This window comes from Apostichopus japonicus, chromosome 6 (assembly GCF_037975245.1).
Source record: "Apostichopus japonicus isolate 1M-3 chromosome 6, ASM3797524v1, whole genome shotgun sequence".
In the NCBI taxonomy this organism is placed as follows: Eukaryota; Metazoa; Echinodermata; class Holothuroidea; order Aspidochirotida; family Stichopodidae; genus Apostichopus; species Apostichopus japonicus.
Window position 1 is genome coordinate 17,492,989 of NC_092566.1, and position 21,101 is coordinate 17,514,089.

Consider the following 21,101-nt stretch of genomic DNA (forward strand, 5'->3'; position numbering starts at 1 on the left):
CGAAGATGCACTATTGTGATACTGATCCCTTTACTCGTGTTGAACATGTATATCCCGGTAGCGAATTTTTTTTTCCCAAACAGATTTGCAATTACGGATTTTTCAGCCAATCAGATTGCTCGTGACGTCAGCATCAATAATGACCATCGCTTGGAAGTTCGAAGACATATACTGAGTTACACACTGACACTTGATTGTGTCTAGTTAAGGGGTTTCCCTTCAAACGCCCTAACTTTACTTTTAAGCTTGGATTACATATTGACCTCACTTATGATACATACACTACATTCTATTTGGTTCGTGTTTGCGTTATCCACGATTCGTGAGCCGTCCTATTGAAATCAGAATTCGTTTCGTGGAATGGGGCCTACACTAAAAGCAACTTCACGACGCGAGTTCACGAGTCTTGAGTGAATATACACAAAACAGTATAGTGCATAGTATGATATATTTCCGTCACTGCACTGTGTACGAAGTTATAATACATATAGGCCTACAGCGCATGTGTGATGCACCCTGTACGAAACTTTCACTGTGCGATGTTATCGATTAATGCCTTCACAGAAAACTTCGATCAAAGTAGATCATACAATAGTAATACTAGTGTGCTAAATATGTCTAAACCAATTCCAAACCTATCTAAATATATGTACGAAAAGCTACGGGTAATTTGAACGGGTATATCTTCGTTGCAACAAATGGATGCAGAACCTCGAAGTGAAGGTTTCTATGATGATAACGTAACTTTTCCCATAGGCGTACGAGTCGGGGGGGGGGGGGGGCAGGGGGGGGGGCAGACTGCCCCCCAAATTTCCAGAGGACAAGAAATTCGGGCAAAAGTCCTAAAAAATTCGGGCAGCCTAAGAGGAGAAAAAAATATATATATTTATATATATTTTTTTTAGGCTGCCCGAATTTTTCAGGAGTTTTGCCCGAATTTCTTGTCCTCTGGAAATATATGCAGTAGCTTGCCCGAATCTTTTTCAAATTTTTGCCCGACAATTCCATGATTTTCTTTATTTAGCATCATGATGCCCGAATATTTCCGTGTAACACCACCGTAAGCGCAGTTCATCTGGGTTACCACACTTTTTGCACGATCAATTTTTTTTTTTCGAACTAGTCAATTGTATACCTGGACCAAGGGCGGCGGAACCAGGGGTGGGCACGTGCCCCCCACTTTTCCTCAGGTTAAAAATGTGCCTTTTTTCTTCATCAAAATTGAGGTGCCTCAAGTTAGCAAGAGGCCTGGGAACCAGAATGAACACTCGATCGGAAAGGGCCGTTTCCGGCCATCTGAGGGGTTTGTAAAACCAAAAAATTTCTAGTACGCTCCGCGCCAACCGATGGTGGCGCTCCGCTCAGATAGTACAATAAGAGTTATAGTGGGTACTAAATATAAGGCTGCATCAATCCAATCGAATTTCTGCGAAATGCCCGTTGTGTCGGTGCACCCCCCTCCCCAGATTAAAGTGCTTCCGCCGCCCTTGACCTGGACATCCCCAACATGAGTGTATATAAGAAGCATTTTCTTTTTCATGGATGATGGGGGGGGGGGGGGGGAGTGCCTACAAGCCTAGAAGTACAGGTTTATCATATTCTTTGTTATATTTTATACTTTTTTGTGAGACAAATTGCAGTCTCACCCGACACAGCGACATTATTCCGCCTACGTGTCGTTGAACAATGTATGTTTTTCTGGAGGTAGCTGAGTACCGTGTTAAAATATTAAATAAGGTAACTAAATAGGAGCTTAAAAAATATACTGTCCGATTTTCCCCTTCAAAGTGATGTTACCATTTTTTCTTCTTCTAATTTAGCAAATTTTTGGGGAAGTGTAAATTTCTAAAACGTGAGATTATAAAATAAAGAATGTTTAGATGCAACTTGCAAGGCCTCAGAAGTGCCGTTTCCGGCAATCTGAGAGGCATTGTGTGCCCAAAATTTTCTTGTACGCTACGCGCCAACCAATGGTGGCGCTCCGCTTAGATAGTGTCACGGGAACTTTCGGGCACAAAAAGTTCTGCCCCCCCAAACTGAAATGGTCCCGTACGCCTATGACTTTTCCCACCAATCATGAACGACTATTTACGCACACTTGCAAACCTGTTTGGGAAAAAAAAAATTCGCATCCTGGTACGTAAACCAGTTACTGTCCATGGTGTGTGGAGTTGGTAGAGCCTTACTCCTGTTACCAACATAGTCATATAGGAAATATGGATGATGGGTGGTAGGAGGGTGAGGAGGTGGCCAGGGGTAACAGAGGCAGCAGGCTGGTGTATTCAGTCGAAGTTGGTCATTTCAAGACTGAAATGGTGGATGGGTTAGTCATGAAATGAGGTAGGTATTGGTGGGAGGGGCTGGACCATTCAGTCACTTTGGAGATGAAGGAAGGGGTGCTAGAAGGGGTGAGTGATGGGGCAGTTAAGGGGTACACTGACCAAGACGACACAAAATAAACCCAGACACAAATTGCTTAGTATTATAATCAAATTCTATTTGTCTTTCTGCAAAGCCGCCATTTTTATTACCAAATAATTCCAACTTGCATTTTTTTTATTATATATGTACACTATTAGTCAATTTCTTCTCATAAAGTAAATGCTTCTAAATACATTTCTATTCAAAATTAAATTTTTCTTTCATACCAAACTTTTATAAACTACAAACTAAAAGATGACTGGGTTAAAGACATTATCACTCTCAAAACATTTCATTAGTTTAGAGACAACTTACAAAATATAAATATTTATAAAAAATGGTCAAATATTGCACCCCCCTCCCCCTTACCTCATACTTTCTTATGAAGTAGAGAATTAATTTGAAAAAAGCCTGACATTTTCTGGTATTTAAACAGGGTAATAGGTATGATAATTTTTTTTGGGCCACACAAAAAAAAAACCAATTTTTCATCTATGTATTTGTGTCATTAGTAATAATAAATAAAGTCACAGGGGAATTATCATGATTAACTTATTTTTTTGCTCTATATTTCTGTTCACATTTGATCTCAGCAGGACTGCTTCTTAGGAACATCATGGCACCTATAAAGATGACTGCACTGAGCAATGCAATAATTTGTCACTTCAGTCCTCATCTTGGCACCTAATATGATAATAGGCAGTTTTTGCTAATTATGCATACAAAATTTATAACTGTTATTTTGTGCTATTTCACAGTTTCTTAGTAGGTGTTTTGCTCTTGGGTGAATATGTCATAATACCACATAAATAAGTGTGTTCTTTCCATGGACATTTCACAAAAGAACCCATGTTAAGGATGAAAGGGGTTAGACTTAGGTTCAGTAACCCCCACCCCTATTCTGGAAGACATCTCCCCCCCCCCCCCCACTCTTCTCCCAAGTTTTCATATCAGTTGGAAAAGTGCACTCACAAATAATAAGTTTGAAACTTATTTGTGACATAACTATTTTAAAATTGCCTTCACATCTTACTTCCCATCACATCATGAGACATTATCACGGTATGACCTTCTCATTGTAAGTTAAACTGTTCATTATTTTTAGTAATATAATTATATAATTCTACATTGACCTGCCCAGTTATGTGCAAAATTACATAGTTTGGAGACATAAAGAGCACATTGCTTTGTGTGTCTTGTGCTAAATTATGACCATTATTTAGTTGTTGTATTACATCATGCATATATGATAATTGCTAATAATGTTCAAGTCCCTAGCAAATGCAATGTCTTCAAAATAAATCGATTTTACAAATCCATATATTGTGATAAAGAGCTGTAATAAATTAATAAAAATATATCTTAAAAAAAGAAGAAGAAGAAACACATCTACCAGATTTAGTTCGAAATTTCAAGCAATTCAAATAAAAAATATCTAACTATATAAAATAAAAAAAACTCTAGAAATAACCTATACCACACCAAACAGAAACCCTACGTTAAAAAAAAAACACATGCATAAGTTTCTTACAAAAATATTTCCTTGGAAGTTAAGATCGCCAACATTTGTTACCACCCCCCGCCCCTGACAGAATTATACATATAGCCAGTAACATTACAGGTGTCCATGACAAGCTTTAAACCTACTCAGAGACAGTCAAGTTATAAGGGTTCCATGTTTTTGTGATTCTTTGCTTCTGAATAAGTTATTAAGTAATCAAATTTCAGAGGGTTTTGCTGAACATTTATCACTTTATTACCAATCGATTTCTTTTAATCCTCAGGAACTAAACGTAAATTACACAAACTTTGTACTTCATTGCAGAGAGAAAATACAGGACTTCCTTTCACACATATAAACCTACTTCATTGCATCACCTTACATGTTAATAAAAATATTTTGTGATGAAACACACCAAACAGGAAGGCTGCTATAATTGTTGCAATTTTGAAGATATAATTATATTTTCTAAGGCACATAATTATTTAAAATAATTTCTGAGTGTTACTCAAAGTTATTTTTTCCCCTCATAGTTTAACCGGTCAACTTCATCATGTATTCCAGCCTTCGTTTACATTGTAGATTGCAGTGATGATATGAACAACACACCAATCTTCATTTAAAAAAAAATCACCACAAATTCGACAAATTATGTCTAATATCTTCAAGTTATTATTAAACTTAAGACATATTGAAAATGAAAGAAGATAATATTGCAAAAGCTACCAAAATTCTGTTTTTTTTTCTCTTTCTAAAGTAAACTTTCCAAGGTGATTTAAGGACTGAAAGATTTTCCTTTTAAATTACTTTAAAAGTTGCACTAAATAAAAGAATACACTAGTCCCAAAAAAAAAAAAAAAAAAAAAAAAATCGTTCGTACAAAGTCAAGTCCTTTCTTTTGGCGGTATAAACAAATTCTAAAGAGAATATAAGCAAATATATCTCTGTGTGTTTCAATGATCCAATATTTGTAACCCACTCATTGTCATTTATATACAGATGTATATAGGTTTATCTGGCTTAATATCTTTACCATACAATCTTGCTTAATACAGATGTGGCACTTACAGTGTGTCATATAATATTTGAATTTAAATGTATTTGAAGAGATTTTCAAGAAGGCAGTGTAGTTTGAAAACTGATTATATAATAAAGAGTAATAAAGTACTGGTCTAAGCTGAATACAATAGTATAAAACGCTTTTAACTATTTTTTGAGAGAGTTCTACGTATGGCAGTGAGTACCTTAACAGCAGGTTTAATCTGTAGAAAAACTAAAAATTTGACTTTGTTCTTAGATTGCTGCAAAAACCTATAATCCCCCTACCCCATCCCCCCAAAAAACATTAATTGGTGAATAATGTCATGATTGCATTCAATTCTATCAATACTTATTAAAATTAACTCACTATACACCCACCCACAGACTTACGAGTTTGTTCTACTAAATGAAGTTGACATAGTTCATTGTCTCTAAATTATGTATTTATACAAACAAAAGAAATTAAACAATTGCTTGTTTCTTTGTGTTTTTATGCAACAATGGGAGTTATATATAATAGACAAAGCAGCTAACACCAAATCTGTTGGTTGCGTCCCACTTAGAAGGCTATCACCACACAGAGCAGTATCCTGTATTGTTCGATCTGTCGCACATCGCCACAGTGAACACTTCATACTGCACGAAAGAGCATGTAGCCGCACAAGGAACGAACGTCTGTAATTAAATTGCATCGTCATTTTAACAGTAAAAATTTCATCAAGGTTTGGACTGAGTTACCTTTGCAGCAAGCCCACAAAAAAATTGTGCTGCGAACAAGTTGTGTTTGTGAGGTTTATATCATTAGAATCTCCTTTACATAGCCTAGCAATGTAGGTTGGGTTTTCATCATTAGAATCTCCAGTACATAGCTTAGCAATGTAGGTTGGCTTTTTCAGCATTACAATCTCCATGACCTAGCTAAGCAATGTAGGTTGGGTTTTAGTCATTAACATCTCCATTACCTAGTTTAGCAATGTAGGTTGGGTTATCATCATTAGAATCTCCATTACCTAGTTTAGCAATGTAGGTTGGGTTTTCATCATTAGAATCTCCATTACCTAGTTTAGCAATGTAGGTTGGGTTTTCATCATTAGAATCTCCATTATATAGCATAGTGATATAGGTTGGGTTTTTAATCATTAGAATCTCCATGACCTAGCTAAGCAATGTAGGTTGGGTTTTAGTCATTAACATCTCCATTACCTAGCTTAGCAATGTAGGTTGGGTTTTCATCATTAGAATCTCCAGTACATAGCTTAGCAATGTAGGTTGGGTTTTTAATCATTAGAATCTCCATCACCTAGTTTAGCAATGTAGGTTGGGTTTTCATCATTAGAATCTCCATGACCTAGCTTAGCAATGTAGGTTGGGTTTTCATCATTAGAATCTCCATTACATAGCTTAGTATGTAGGTTGGGTTTTTAATCATTATAATCTCCATTACCTAGCTTAGCAATGTAGGTTGGGTTTTCATCATTAGAATCTCCAGTACATAGCTTAGCAATGTAGGTTGGCTTTTTCAGCATTACAATCTCCATGACCTAGCTAAGCAATGTAGGTTGGGTTTTAGTCATTAACATCTCCATTACCTAGTTTAGCAATGTAGGTTGGGTTTTCATCATTAGAATCTCCATCACCTAGTTTAGCAATGTAGGTTGGGTTTTCATCATTAGAATCTCTGTTACAAAGCTTAGTGATGTAAGTTGGGTTTTTAATCATTATAATCTCCATTATATAGCTTAGTATGTAGGTTGGGTTTTTCATCATTACAATCTCCATGACCTAGCTTAGCAATGTAGGTTGGGTTTTCATCATTAGAATCTCCATTACCTAGCTTAGCAATGTAGGTTGGGTTTTCATCATTAGAATCTCCATTACCTAGTTTAGCAATGTAGGTTGGGTTTTCATCATTAGAATCTCTGTTACAAAGCTTAGTGATGTAAGTTGGGTTTTTAATCATTATAATCTCCATTATATAGCTTAGCAATGTAGGTTGGGTTTTCATCATTAGAATCTCCATTACCTAGTTTAGCAATGTAGGTTGTTGGGTTTTCATCATTAGAATATCCATTACCTAGTTTAGCAATGTAGGTTGGGTTTTCATCATTGGAATCTCTGTTACAAAGCTTAGTGATGTAAGTTGGGTTTTTCATCATTATAATCTCCGATAAATAGCTTAGCAATGTAGGTCGGGTTTGTGAGTTTTTATCATTACAAATCTCAATTACATAGCTTAGTATGTAGGTTGGATTTTTCATCATTAGAATCTCCATTACTGTACATAGCCTAGTGATGTAGGTTAGGTATTTCTTCTCCTATAACAGTGTATATAATAGTGCAACCCCACCCACCAACCCACTTGAATTCTTCTGGCTGTACCAACATACTAGGAAGAATGTTACTCCTCCTCAAGGGTCTTGTGCACCCACTTGACTCTTCTTAAAATAACTCACAAAACATCTCTTTGAAAACCGTGTCTCTTCCGATCGCTGTCGGCCATCTTGACAGCTTCGTAGAGAGACTTGACTCCAGCGACAGATACTGTAGGATTTAGCTATCGTACAAGGCTTTCTTCTTCCTGGCAGGTTTAGGGCTTCTCTACATTTCAAAAGGCAATCCATTAAGGCACTCTCGTCTTCATCTTCCAGGCCGCAAATTAAAAACCGAACTTTTCATCCTGTGAGAGGGAGGTATACATATTCAAGGAAACCAACTTGACTGAGAGTGACTGCCGTCCCACCCTAATTCTCCCACTTTCTTTCCCACCCTCCCTCCATCCCTTCTCTCCCTCTTCCCCCCCCCCCCCCCCTTAAAAGTATCCTTGCTAAAACCAATTCTCTGCAGGAAATATTGAGGATTGATAAATCACACAAATGACAGTCCATCAACAAGCGGAAAAATGTACCGAGGGTGGAAATATTAATGTTGTTGATGGTTGGGAATGACTGACCATAACCAGACTCTCTAGCATATTTTTTGGTCTAGACTGAAGATGGATAGGTCAAAGGTTATCCAGCAATCCAGTCAACAGGACTCTTGCAGGGAGAAGGAAGTGGAGGGGAGAGGGCATATCAAGCTCGTAATCTTTGTTTTTATTCGAGATACTTACAAGCTTTGGTAACGTAGTTGCCAGGGAAGGTGCCAAACATCCCCGTCCTCAGAGAGGTTCCTACGAACCACCCGTCGTCACACTTCTCTAAGACCACCACCATATCGCCGTCTCTTAGCTCCAATTCGTCGTCGTTCTGTGGCACGTAGTTATACATCGCTTGGTATCTGAGAGTAGCGAAAGGGGTACGACATGGTTAATATGACAGACCATCATGTGTGTAGACAAAACCTCTCTACATAGGAATATTGTAAAGGAAATATACAAGTCCCTCATCCAATTAGAAAGACAACATGACAGATGGTTTGATAACTTCAAGATGTTTTCTCCCCAAAACACCAAAGCCTCGACCTATCAAGCTTTCATAGCAAGGGGTATCAAGGTCTGTTTGTACAGGACACTCGGGCCAGCAGTTAATGCAGTGAACAGGCACACCATCTTGAAAATATCCTTCCCATTTAACCCTTCTTTTCTTTGGAAATGTTTTTGATTCACTTACTGATCTTGAGGTTGTCTTGTGATGGGTGTTGGGGATTGCCTATCGATGGTGTACGTTTGAGCCGTCCCATGGTGCGGAGATGGTGCGATCTGATGGTGCTGTGATTGTGATACCGGATGTTGTGAGACGCCTGGGTTATATTGCTGGGTCCTAGGTGGTTGATGTTGTTTTTGTTGATACATAGGCTGTGGAAAACGAGAATTTGAATAATCACCAGGTCTACAGTTTTACAACGAAGAACCTAATGTTACACATCTAGGTGTCAGTGTTTACAATATAGCAAATTACACAAGATCACTTTTAGCTGATTCGACGTACCTGAGATTGGACAGGTGTGGCTTGAGTTTGTGTTATTCTCTCGTCCGGAACCCTTCCAGGGCTCATTGGCTGACCTCTGGCCGGCTGCTGGTTCATTGAGCGTCTTGTAGGGGACTGAACCGTTCTTGATGAGGGTGAGTGCGGTCCCCCTTGGGTACCAGCAGGTGAGATGGGGCCTCTCGTAGGGGAGTGGCTTCCTTTCGATGAGGGTGAAATCGGCGAACGGTAACTTCCAGTGGGTGACAGTGCAGATGGGACAACTGTAGTAACAAGTGAAGTGAAGGAAGTCATAAATTTCATTCTTTTTTGGAGAGAATCAAATTCTTACTTTGACATATACCTAAATATTCTAAGGCAAGCCAAACAGGACATAATGTATGCATACTATAAATTGTTATCAATACAACCTTTTCACTCATCTGCCACCATTGTATAGTCATCATCTCATTTTGCAAAGGCTGACCAATAATTTGTATCAAAACACAAACAAATACATACAAAAAAATATATACAGGACTACTAGCTGGTCCAATCCATAAAGTTAATGTAACACAGGAAGAAACTACACAATCAGGTTTTGTCAGCAAAGACATGTCATAATTTTTTTGGCTATGTGTTTTCATGATATTTAGAAGATCTCATTGATGGAGAAAAACTTCACACATTAATTGTTTTGATGTGTAACAGACAGACAGGCTGACAGAAAGACAGACACTAAGGACCCACTGGGTGGAAATATGAAAGACTGTGTATGTTGTATGACACTAAATCTAAGATTATACTAGTCTTTTCACACACCTTCAGGATGCTTGAGGACTTCAATGTAACTGTCGGGGAAGATTCCCGTCCTCGGTCCCAGACGACCCTCCCACCAATTACCATCCACTCGTCGGATAAGATCTATGTAATCATGCTGTAGAAAGAAGAGAAAAGAAAAAAACTCTCAGTTTAACATGGCTGAATATTTACCATAAATTATGATTGAATATTGGAGGTGTGTCTTCTCAGCTTTATGAACTGAGGAAAGAAACTTGATTCTTCCAAGCCTCGATCAGGACAGTATCAATGGATTCTACTTGTTTTACTTCAAGAAGGCTTACAATACTTGTTACAATAAAGTTAAGTTTGTGCTAATGTCTTTATGTGGCAAAAGATGTCTGGCAGCAAATGTCCAGACATTCATGAGCAAATTTTGCTAGATGATATAGATCTGCTATGAAAGAGCACACTTCTTGATAAAGTCATAGTTGCTAGGCCAAATTCCCGTAGGAATACAAGATGTATCGTAACATTAATGCAACACATTAGTTGTGTTGCAAGAAGATGCCAACCTCAGCAACACAAGTAAAAGCTAGAAGCCAGACAAAGAAATAACATCTTTTTTTTTAAATTGCATATATGTTTGCCCTTTGATCTGTCCAATTCCTTTATGAAAGGTAATTAAAATTACACTTAAAACTCACTAATTACTACTTTTAATACTTCTAGCCTGGACGATATAAAGATGGATTTCACACTTACTTTATGAAGACTGACTAAGATTTGATTCACATATTGCAATAATGCTTACTTTAGTAATACCTTAGAATCCCAATGCATTCATACTAACCTCATCGATACTAACTTAATTCACTAGATTCAAACCATCTTCACACTGATCTACATCTCACCTTACTAAAAGATAATTCATTCTGGGTCTCTCCTTTGAATTTAAATTTAGCTTTAGCTTTCCCTTCTTTACTGGGTAACGCTAATTGGTTCTTCCTGGCTTCATCTATTGATGTAACAACCTGCAAAATAAAATAAAAACAAACTCTGGACCATCAGCAGGAACCTATAAGTTCAAGAGCAAACGCTCTAACTGCTACAAAACATCTCCATCACACATGCGAGGGCAGGCGGGAGGGCGGATGAGGGTGTGGAAGCATCAGGGTACTTACATTAAGTGTTGGCAGTTTGCTTACAAGATGAAAGACATTTATCTAACAAAATATTGTCTGTTGTTGCAGTTCAAAAAAATCCACAACTATATGCAGGGATGAGCCTGGGGTAAAAAAAAAATCACGGAACTTTGCAAAAGATGCGGTATAGGCTCCAGTTTGCATATGCTACAGTGTGTTAGGATAATAGTTTTTGTCCCCGAGGTAGAAAAGAAATCACGAATATTCGCGGAAAAAGCTCATGCCTATATATGTTGTACTCATGTCTCTCTTTCTTGTCAAGCAGCTTGACTCATCTTCTGAAACAATTTTTTTAAGTTTAATGAAACTGTAAATAACTGGGACTGACCTCGATGTAGGACCTGGGAAATATTCCCATCCTCCCGTGATGTTCTCCCTTGTACCAGTTCCTATCGATCTCCTTTGTCAGGTACAAGGTATCTCCTTTCTTGAAACTTAATTCTCTGCAGAGGAAGAACAGGAAGACTTTGTTGTAATGTTCCATTGATTGGACATTTCAATCTAACATTGGATTTAAATGATGAGTATTCTTTCCTGTGATGTCATTATTTGAGGCAGGATTTGTTATGGCCAGAATATGGTGGTAATGAGACAATTTAGGGACTTGAATATAGTGTAATATTGAGAAAATAATAGAAAAGAAATTAAAAAAAAGGAAATAATAAGAAATAATACAGTCATTACTGTTGTGCTAGTTAAATCCAAGATTCACAGTCTGATGCTTCATAAAGGTGGCTGAACAAAAAGTAGTATTCATAAATGAACCTCATGTGTTTTAGTCCGATGAAAAAAAGAATTGTGGAATACTATTTGCTAATCAATAAAAATTTCCCTTTTTTTATTCATTTATGAACATCTTAACATTAGTTTCTTCATTGCATCAAGGATTTGACAGGGAATTCGGTTAGGTAGGACTTTACTTTGCACTTGTGTGCGAACCTCCGAAAAAACTTCACTATAAACTTTATAAATATTTTTAAAAAAAGAAAGGCTTACAAATGTTTTCCAGGTCTTCAAAATATGTTGGTATATATTGATACTAAATGTAAAGGATTGTTTCTAAATAAATTTGAAAAAAGTTGTGAAGAAGAAAAATTGTTCATTACTTTGCACATGTGATTAGCCAAGAAATGGTGCAATAAGGTGTGACTTACTTTGGGCTTTGAGCAGAAAAGCTGTACAAAGCAATGGCACATGCCCTTGTCTGTAAGAGAAACATTAAAAAAAAAAAAAAAACCAATAAGTATTTCATGAGTATTGAACTGACAGACAAAATGACAATTATAATTTTCCTTGTGAGCTTCGCCAATCCAGTCTAGGTTATTTTCTGACAACTAAACCTGCATCAGGAAGAAATCTTTGCAGGAATTATTGTCAAACGACAAACACTGCTTTGTTCTTGCTTGCATCGTTAAGTAGCTGGCCAACTTGAGATGAACAAAACATTTTTTCCACAAATCTTCAATAAGTATTTTGCTACCCACTATCGAAAATGATTCCCAAATTTGGTGGTCTCATTGTTGAATTTGACTCTAGTCTCCAAAAAGACCTTTTAAATAATCTGGAGTGGTAGAACTTCTAGGAAAGTATTTTTCAAAATTTTAAAAACAATATAAATTTCTGAACAATTAGAGCCAATACTGATGACATCTAAATCCATCACTAGATTTACAGACTGATTCCATCATCTAATCCAAAGACTCAAATCATTCGTTTAATTTTTTTTTGTTTTAATTACCTCTTTCTTGGACGTATTGTCGATGATCGGTTTAGCGTCAGCAAGAATATCCTTGAATCGGTCGTCCGTTATGATGGGTCCTTTGGTTGAGGTGTAGTCGGAGTGTCTTCTGCTGTCCTGAATCTCTCGGTCAGCTAGCGCCCTCTTCTTCTTCTCCTCGTCGATAATTTTCTGCGATTCACACAAAATGATCGACAAGATAACAATGTAAAATTTTGGTTGTTTGAGATAATTATCTTGCCCTTTTTTTTTAGAATTTTATCAATGTTATAAAGATACATCATGCAGACAAGCATGAATTTACTCCAACAGTCACCGAAGCCAAATTCTGATATTGACGTTAAATGATTTCAAAGCTTTTGGAAATGTAATAACATGAAAGATTTCTTTAGCCTTATAAGGCAAATTCAGTTTTCTATAATGTGCATGTCCATTCGTTCTGATAAAACAATCATGTGTCCTGTTTCAATACCAAACATTATCTTCCTCAATATATATGAAGTGAAGGAACTATGATATTTACAGAGCAGTATTTTTTTTATAGGTCTTGTGTGTTGCGCAAATCCAATGTTCTTCTATGTTCTTTTAATATGGATGGACGACATCTTGCCTCTGATGGTTTTACAAATATTAACCTTGTGTACAACAGATTTTCTAGTCCGTCTGTTTCCACCACTTTTACACATGAACATTCAGGTACTGACAATTTCTTGAAAGGTTCTTTAAAAAAGACAACGCATCGAAATGCAAGGTGCACTGGGAAAATGCGGCCTTCTGAATACTCACTTGCACGGAGGCCTTGTCCAGTGTGTGCGGTGGGTTTTTATAGTTGTAATTCTTATCTTTACCAGATATATTGGAGGCACCCAAACCTAAAAATATAACAGAATATATCTGTTAAATCATTTAGGCAAACGCCACTGAACTTCAAAACAACAATTCAACTTTTTGTTAGGATATAGACTAATTTGTAAACACATTTAATGGACTGTTCTATTTATGGCATACTACTAATTTGAAACTCCCAAACATGGGCTGCTTCTGTTCCTGTTACATAGATAGATAGCAGATAGGAAGGAACGAGCCATTCAGCTTTCCCACATCTGTATATGTGGTTGTGTAGCATTGTACCATGTACCCTTGCATAAAGTTGTATCATAATAACAGCCTTCCAAGCGGATTGTTACAAGGATGCTAAACACTGCCTGCCTCTCAATACTTCTTGGTCTTTGTCTGTGACAAACCTCACATCCATGAAATATCAGGTCAGGAATATTTTAGGAATATCTGCATGGTGAAAAATCACATTTAGGAGATGCTGTGCAACCATTTTCTAACCATTTGGAAATGAAAGACCTGTTTCATACATACATCATCTGAATTGTACGATTACTGGTGTCATCAGCAAGTAAATATTTCATACACTTTAGTACCAATTCACGGCTGGATAAGACTATCCGTAAAGCACAGGCAGGGTTATTTCCAGAGCTAAACTGGCAGAAATGCCGATCAATTCCTTTTCCATGAATTTCCCAGCCGATTTTCTGTTTGTGTCTTATTTTTGACTCACGACTATTCTAACGACTTTGCCCTTTACATAAACTTCCGTGATTTGGTCAGCAAATGTTTTGAGTGAATGGTAGAAATGTGAGGAATAGTTTAGAATAAATCTCAGAGACAAATAATGGTGAAAATATATCCAACTATGGACTTTACATCAGTAAACAAACTACTACTGGAGTTGGTATTAAAATGAATGATCAATGATAAAAAGAGATTTATTAACAATGGATTAGATTTAAGATACCTCGCATTAAATCCTCATTCATCGATGACCAATATTCAGACAAATTTTGTGCTATAATTTAAAATGAGCTAGATCAAGTCTTATGTTACTCAAAATGACCACTGCATATTTCAATATAAATTTCAACTTCATAGTTAGTAGCTAGATGAAACACTTTGAAAAGATTTTTTTTGTCTGAACAAAGAATTATTTCATAGATTGATGTCTTTAGTACCAACTACATGATATTATGAAAGAGATGATGAAAATACCTCGCTCATGTCTGCGCTAAACTACTACATCATCTTCCAAACACGACAGATACTGCATGGCCCACGTGAAAGGCACACCTAACATTTGAGGGGTAGGTAGAACGCCTTTTGAATTCCTTCATTCTCTGGAACAAAAATTCTGTTCTTGGCCAGAGTTGTAACAAGTCCAATCATTTTAAGCTTGAGTTGAGTCATTTGCCAGTGATTTTCCTGACTCCGGTGGAGTCCTGGACTCCATTCACTGCTTTTTCTCTATGTAAAAATATTCTACTTTTTGAGTCACGGCTCGCTTAAGCACTAGTTCTAGTCGATAATTGTTTGAATTTGTTCTTTCTTTTAATTTCCTAATTTTTTAATATTTTGGTTTAGGCAAGCAAATGTTGGGATATAAAGTCATAATGGAACCACTTAATTTCATGCCAGAAATACATTCACAAGGTTTAGTGTACATTTACATATTCCAAGGGTAAAATCATACATACTATTAATATTTTATTCTAGCCAAAAGTTGCCCATTTTAAGTTTGTTTATAGCTTCCTTGTTGTTCTTTTCTCATTTAGTAACATATATATTTAATTGTCCAGCTTGGAACATTCCATAGATCCAAAGAACACCCTAATTTTACAGGATAAATAAATCATTCAATTTTACAATCAAGTAATCATATATTATATAATCGATATCCAAAGAAACTTGAAAACATGCAAAGTGCAATATATATGTCTTTCAACATGTTATTGTGCGGTTATTGGTTAATATTTTTCCATAGTGCAAGTATTGCCAAAGCCATTATTGTAAAGGAGCATATTATCCATCTGGAAGTTACCTTTTGAATATTGATATCGACGTCTTAATTTATTTGTGACACCTTCTGCCATATTTTGTTCGTATTGTCGTCTTTTGTTATTCTCCGCCAAGGAAAACAGATACAATACACTCCCTTAATATATAGGTAAGTTTAATTTTAAAAATGAAAATAGCAAGCACCTTCGAGAGATGAGAGAGAGGGCGCCCTCCTAGGAGGAGGTGATTTGATACCCAGCCTCTCTGCCGCTGAAAGACGTCTCCCTCCGGGCTCGCTGCTTAATCTTAGAGAGCGATGTCGGGGCAGTCCACGTGGGAGGGACATGCTTTTATATTGATATTGTGATCTGGTGCGGGTAAAACCTGCCGACATGCACAGACAGAGAGACAAGGCATACGTTTGGGTTGTAAAATAGGTTAGAGAAGCTGTCATGCTACAAGAAATGTCTACATGCATACTACTACTACTACGAGTATATGAACAGAGATATTACATCTAGAGAAGAAGGAACATGCAGAAGAGGAACACATAGTAAAGTCAAACAGTCAAAAAACGATAACGGGTACATGGATTATCGGAGCGGTTGTTTAGTGTTAGTATTCAGTGGAGACATTGGTATTAAAAGGCTTTTCATAATTGTGTTTGGTAATGTGTAAACTTATAGCAATTAGGAAACAGACAACACCATGCCAGACCCCCCCCCCGCTCCCACTCCCTGAAACCCAAGGGACAGCATTGGTTGATTTCGCTAGTTAATGATGAATGTCAAAACCGCTTCAAATGATTAAGATAGTAAAGGAGTACCCTCACTTACAATCCTCCCCCTCTCCCCCTCTCTCCCTCTCTCCTCAACCACCCACCAAATCTTCACAACCACACATGTGTAGGAATATTCATAAAGTTTACATTTTCAATCTGAGTAATGCATAGGAAGGGGCATTGATACATGTCCACTGGGTGGATTATCCTGACAATAATTTTAGAAACTAATGATAACATAACATGTGGAATTGGAGAAATTTAGTTATATGAATGAAATGGTAAAAAGATGTGAACCTCATGAATCCATGTTTAGACCTCAGCTCTCCCACTACTTCTGGAGGTTTAAAAGAGGAACTATTTTTTTTTTTTTTGTGGATGATTATCAGTTCTATCAGTCATTGGGCCCACCTTAGCTAAATATTGTCATAAGAAAATGAGTTAAACCAAAATCCACAATATTTCATTTGACCTTTCATTTGTGAAAATTAAAAATAATTTCAACTACTAATATCACTTTGTTTGGGGTAAGTTTTGCCTAAATTTACTTTTGAAATTACATCACTGATGTCCATTCTTCCAAATAATACTTTGGAGAAAAGTAACTACCTAATAGGAAAAACAAAAAGTTAACTGAATGATCTCTTGCTGAGAATGAGTATGGCACTAAGAAAAAAATATCTATTTTCTAATCTATTTGCAATGATCAATAACTAAAACATTTATACATGATGATAATACTTAAGAGAAATGACACTCATTCCATCCCCTCCCCCTCCCCCTCCCACATGAAGTTATTTGAAATGAATTCTTGATTTTGCTTGGAAACAGGGAAATGGTAAATGATGAATTCTTTGATACCAGGTGAGGGCAGACAAATTGAAGAACAAGAAAATTGAGGAAGTAATAGCATCAACCACCGAGCAAACTGAATAGGACAGTGTTCAGAATCGCATTCCTCGTATGAATGTAGCACCGAAGGTAAAAAATATGCACAAACGATATCAAGAAGACCAATAATGTTGTGCAGGGCCTGCTGGTTATGTATGGGAGAGTAAACCAAAAAAGATAGAAAATGCTATTCCATAGTGAGCAGATTACATCTTTGTTGTGGCTATTTCATTTATACTAGCCATAAAGACGATTGTTTCCAAACTACATATTATCGCCCAGATTTGAAAATTATTCTAATGTAGACATGATCTGCTTGTGGGTGTGAGAATATGAGGCAATGTGCGGGTTGCAGGTTTATAGAAGACACAAAGGAGTGAGGTGACGAAGATGGCGGACTGATGAGAATTATAGACAAAAGAATGAGAGCTACGTTAGCACATGCAGTATTACCTGTTACGTGGTGTTGCGTTACTCCAGAGGCAGTGTTAGTAGGTAACGTGGAGGAGGAGGAGGATGACGTTACATCAGTTAAGATCAAGTGTGAAGTACTGTTTGATAATTTGTTAAAATTCTGTGGCGATGATGAAATTGCATATTCATGACGTTTATGATAATAAGGTGTTGGTGTGACATGACTGTGATTGATCCTTGTGACAAGGTTTGGAAGACTGCGATAGATTTCTTTCGAGTCCTGCGGTTGGTTATCTCTGACGTTCAGGTCGTGCATGGCGGTGTCGGTTAAATGACTCTGTTTCTCTTGACCCGTCGGTCGTGATTGATCGAGGTGACTTTTACTAGAATTTAGGAAGACGTGAGGTGACTTGTGGTGAGTGGAGGAATTGTCGTGGCGTTGAAGTTGTGTCGGTAATCGTTGCTCGTCGGTGTCATCAACATTTGTAGGAGCATGAGCCACTCCTCCCGGCTTATATTCTCCTCGACTTGTTTCTTCAGGTGATGCATCGATGCCAAGATGGTCATTGTTCTGTGACGTCACTGACACACGATGACGAGTAACGTTGGTAGCAGTCAGGTGAGGGTCCACGACTGCACCCGTTCCATGCACGTATGCATCCGCAGCGGTTACATCTGACGATCTAGATTCTGCCTCTAGGATTTCTTCCCAGTTGCGGTGCACTTCATGAACCTTGTCTCTATCCATCTCCTCGACTTCAACATCATCACTTGCAGGAATTGCTGATTTTTTAAACCAACTCTCCATTTTCTTATCTATGAGATCAGGGCCGTCATCTTGTGGAGAGTAAGCCAAATGTTTATCAAATCTTACACGTTTCTTTTCTGAAGTTTTGTTTGGGTACAATCGTGGCAACTCTTTTCCGGGAAATGTTGTCCTTACCTCTTCCTCACCATCATCTACTCTACCTTTTAACAACTGTTCCCAAATCTCATCTTTCTCAGTTGGGTTAAGATCGGATTTATATTTATCTGTTTGTCCATGCTGCGTACCTTTGACCGAAGAGGACTTCTTGTTCAGCTGTAAATAGAGTCTATCGAAAGTGGCTGAATACCTCAATTCGGATGGTGATATCTGACCTTCCATGCTCTGTACTCTATGTTCATCAACATCGACTTCCTTGGTTTTAATCTCCTTCCTCTCCTTCCCTTTGACGTTACTTTTACGGTCGATGTCTTCCTTAGAATTTCGATATAGACCCACATCTTCCACTAAGTCTGCCCTCCGGCTATCAGCATTAGGTATCTTCTCAGTGTCATCGCTCCTTCCATTCTCCTCTCTTTGGCTGCTGTTGTTTTCCCTCTCGACGCCTTCCAAGCCGTGCTCGGCACTCAGCCCTCTAAAGTTATAATACTCACTTCCCTGTGCTAATATTTTCCTGACAAAGTCATTGTGTGTAAGTTCTTTCGATACCGTATAACTGCCTGAATTGCTCTCAGTGGCTTTGATGATGCCATAATGCGCAGGGCTACTTCCCTCACCTCCAACGCTCTTCGTTCTCAGATTTCTATGGAAGTTTGATTCATCCCTGCTGCCTACTCCGGTATCCGTTCTCCCAGAATCAGATAAATACTCCTGCGGTAACGTGGCACGACTGAGTGGATTGCTAACGATCATTTCTCTCGGAGATTCAGATGAGTCCGCAATACCAACTCGATGGTTCTCTGTTAACAATTGCCGATTGGCTTCTTTCTTGTCAACAATAGTTGTCCTCCCGTTGAGCTCTATCTCCTCCCAGTCGACTTGGACCTCTAGATTATCTTTGACTTTACGGAACCCCAACATCTCTGAGAGAGAGAACTTCGGGCCTTGATGACGATCGGAGCTTTCCACAGAAAGGTTCTCAAGACTTGTGTAATAGTTTAATGCAGCTTCAAATTTATCGGCATTGTCGGCATCATCAAGAGACTTACTAAAATATTTCTCTTTCCTTTTGGAATCGCTTTCATTCGACGATAGGGAGAAGAGTTCCTTAATTTTGAAGAAAACATCGGAGGGCAATGTTGATTTTTTGACAAGGTTGCTATATTCCTGATACCCCAGTCTTTGCTCAGTTGACGACATCTCCGCATCGGGACTAGGTAAACTTACCATCGCCACTCGCTTTTCACTATTCTTCCTTTCTGTCGAGATGTTAGCCACATGTGTTTCATTCTTTTCTTTGCTTTGAATGCTCCCATCTTTGATGATTAATGGATCAGCACTTTCTGCCTGTCTTCTACTTGAAAGGGATGGATCATTGATAGATGTTTCATCATCAACGATTAATTTGTCATCACTTGCGCTAGCATCGGAAACGCTTTGACCTACGCTGCTCCAAGAAGGATCATCGACTAAAACAGCTGAACTTTCTGAATCGAGGTTTGACTTCCTCGACAGATAGAAACTGTCAATTAAATCCCCAGATTTGATGTCAAATCCATTATAACTGACATCCTCATACATGGTCTCATTCCTTTCACTTCTCCAAGGTGGATCATCAATAACATGGGAAGTATATCTACTGTAGCATACATCATTACTCATATCAAATTCTTCTTCACTGTCCCTTATATCTTTATCATCACTTTTCCCAGGTGATTTTGTATCATCGTTTAGTGATGGATGGTTATCATATGTATCTCCAGAGTAGTGCTGGTGCTGTTCAATTCCCATGACCAATGGAGTATTGTCCTGATCAAGTCTTTGGTCGTCCTCATCATCATCACTCAAATCAACAATGGCACTGCTGACACCAGAGTGTTCATGATTAACATTAGATGGTACGACCTTAAGGGTATAATTGTCATCATCATCCACATAATCATCACTTAAATCAACAATACCACTGCTGACACCAGTTTCTTCATCATCCACATTGACTTGCCGACCTGTCTGACTATAATCATAATAATCATAATTATCATCATCCACACAACCATCATGGTCATCCTCATTAACATCATTCATAGATGGCATCTCATTTTGTGTATCATCACTTAAATCAACAACACCACAGCTGACACCAATTTCTTCATCTTTCACTTTAAGTGGTAACAACTTCATTGTACAATCATCATCTACATAATCATGATGATCAATCACATTATTGCTATCATCATTCCGAGATGTAATATCATTCTGTGTATCAACTACTCCAACAGTATCAGCACTTTGTTCAGCTGACCAACCTGCGGCATGGTCATATGGCAGTCCTCTTGCAATGGGCGACAGTTCCTCCGATAAAACATGGACACTGCACTCAGCAGAGTCACCTTCCTCATCTTTTCCACCCTTAATGACAGTCGAACTATCGATGGGTATTTCTGTAGAGTCTTGTTTCACTTGAGGATCTCCATGAACAACCCCAGGGACATCAACCAGTTGCCAGGATAAACCATCTTCATGAACTCTTTCCACTACTGCTGTACTACTGACCTTTGACCTATCTAGAGAATCAGTATTCACATTGACTGAATATTCTGCATCAGATAAAATACGGTAATCCAATCCTTCGTAATTTCCACTGTCAACCCTATCAAGTTT

General features: G+C 37.8%; 1 protein-coding gene and 1 long non-coding RNA gene across 21 annotated transcripts in view; one reads left to right on the forward strand and one right to left on the reverse strand.

Annotated features, from left to right (window-relative positions):
- The first annotated feature begins 2,141 nt into the window (after positions 1-2,141).
- LOC139969190 (uncharacterized) lies at positions 2,142-6,844 on the forward strand. 3 transcript variants are annotated; one of them, XR_011793665.1, is made up of 2 exons: positions 2,142-5,797; positions 6,376-6,844. It is a non-coding gene; the product is annotated as an uncharacterized lncRNA (long non-coding RNA). The 3 variants fall into 3 exon arrangements; XR_011793666.1 differs by lacking the exon at positions 2,142-5,797 and adding an exon at positions 5,804-5,942; XR_011793664.1 differs by lacking the exon at positions 2,142-5,797 and adding an exon at positions 6,099-6,183.
- A 553-nt stretch (positions 6,845-7,397) lies between these two features.
- LOC139969182 (uncharacterized) overlaps positions 7,398-21,101 on the reverse strand; it is a 67,916-nt gene continuing 54,212 nt past the window's right edge. For 17 of the 18 annotated variants that reach the window (XM_071974044.1, XM_071974040.1, XM_071974037.1 and 14 more), the window contains 11 exons: positions 15,634-15,813; positions 13,375-13,460; positions 12,589-12,759; positions 12,005-12,054; positions 11,179-11,293; positions 10,560-10,679; positions 9,688-9,802; positions 8,890-9,149; positions 8,572-8,756; positions 8,073-8,239; positions 7,398-7,640 (listed from right to left, as the gene is read on the reverse strand). In XM_071974044.1, the coding sequence (XP_071830145.1) occupies positions 7,639-7,640; positions 8,073-8,239; positions 8,572-8,756; positions 8,890-9,149; positions 9,688-9,802; positions 10,560-10,679; positions 11,179-11,293; positions 12,005-12,054; positions 12,589-12,759; positions 13,375-13,460; positions 15,634-15,813 (1,451 nt within the window). In that variant the 3' untranslated portion in view covers positions 7,398-7,638. The remainder of the gene's footprint in view (positions 7,641-8,072; positions 8,240-8,571; positions 8,757-8,889; positions 9,150-9,687; positions 9,803-10,559; positions 10,680-11,178; positions 11,294-12,004; positions 12,055-12,588; positions 12,760-13,374; positions 13,461-15,633; positions 15,814-21,101) is intronic. The other variant, XM_071974042.1, reaches the window with a different exon arrangement.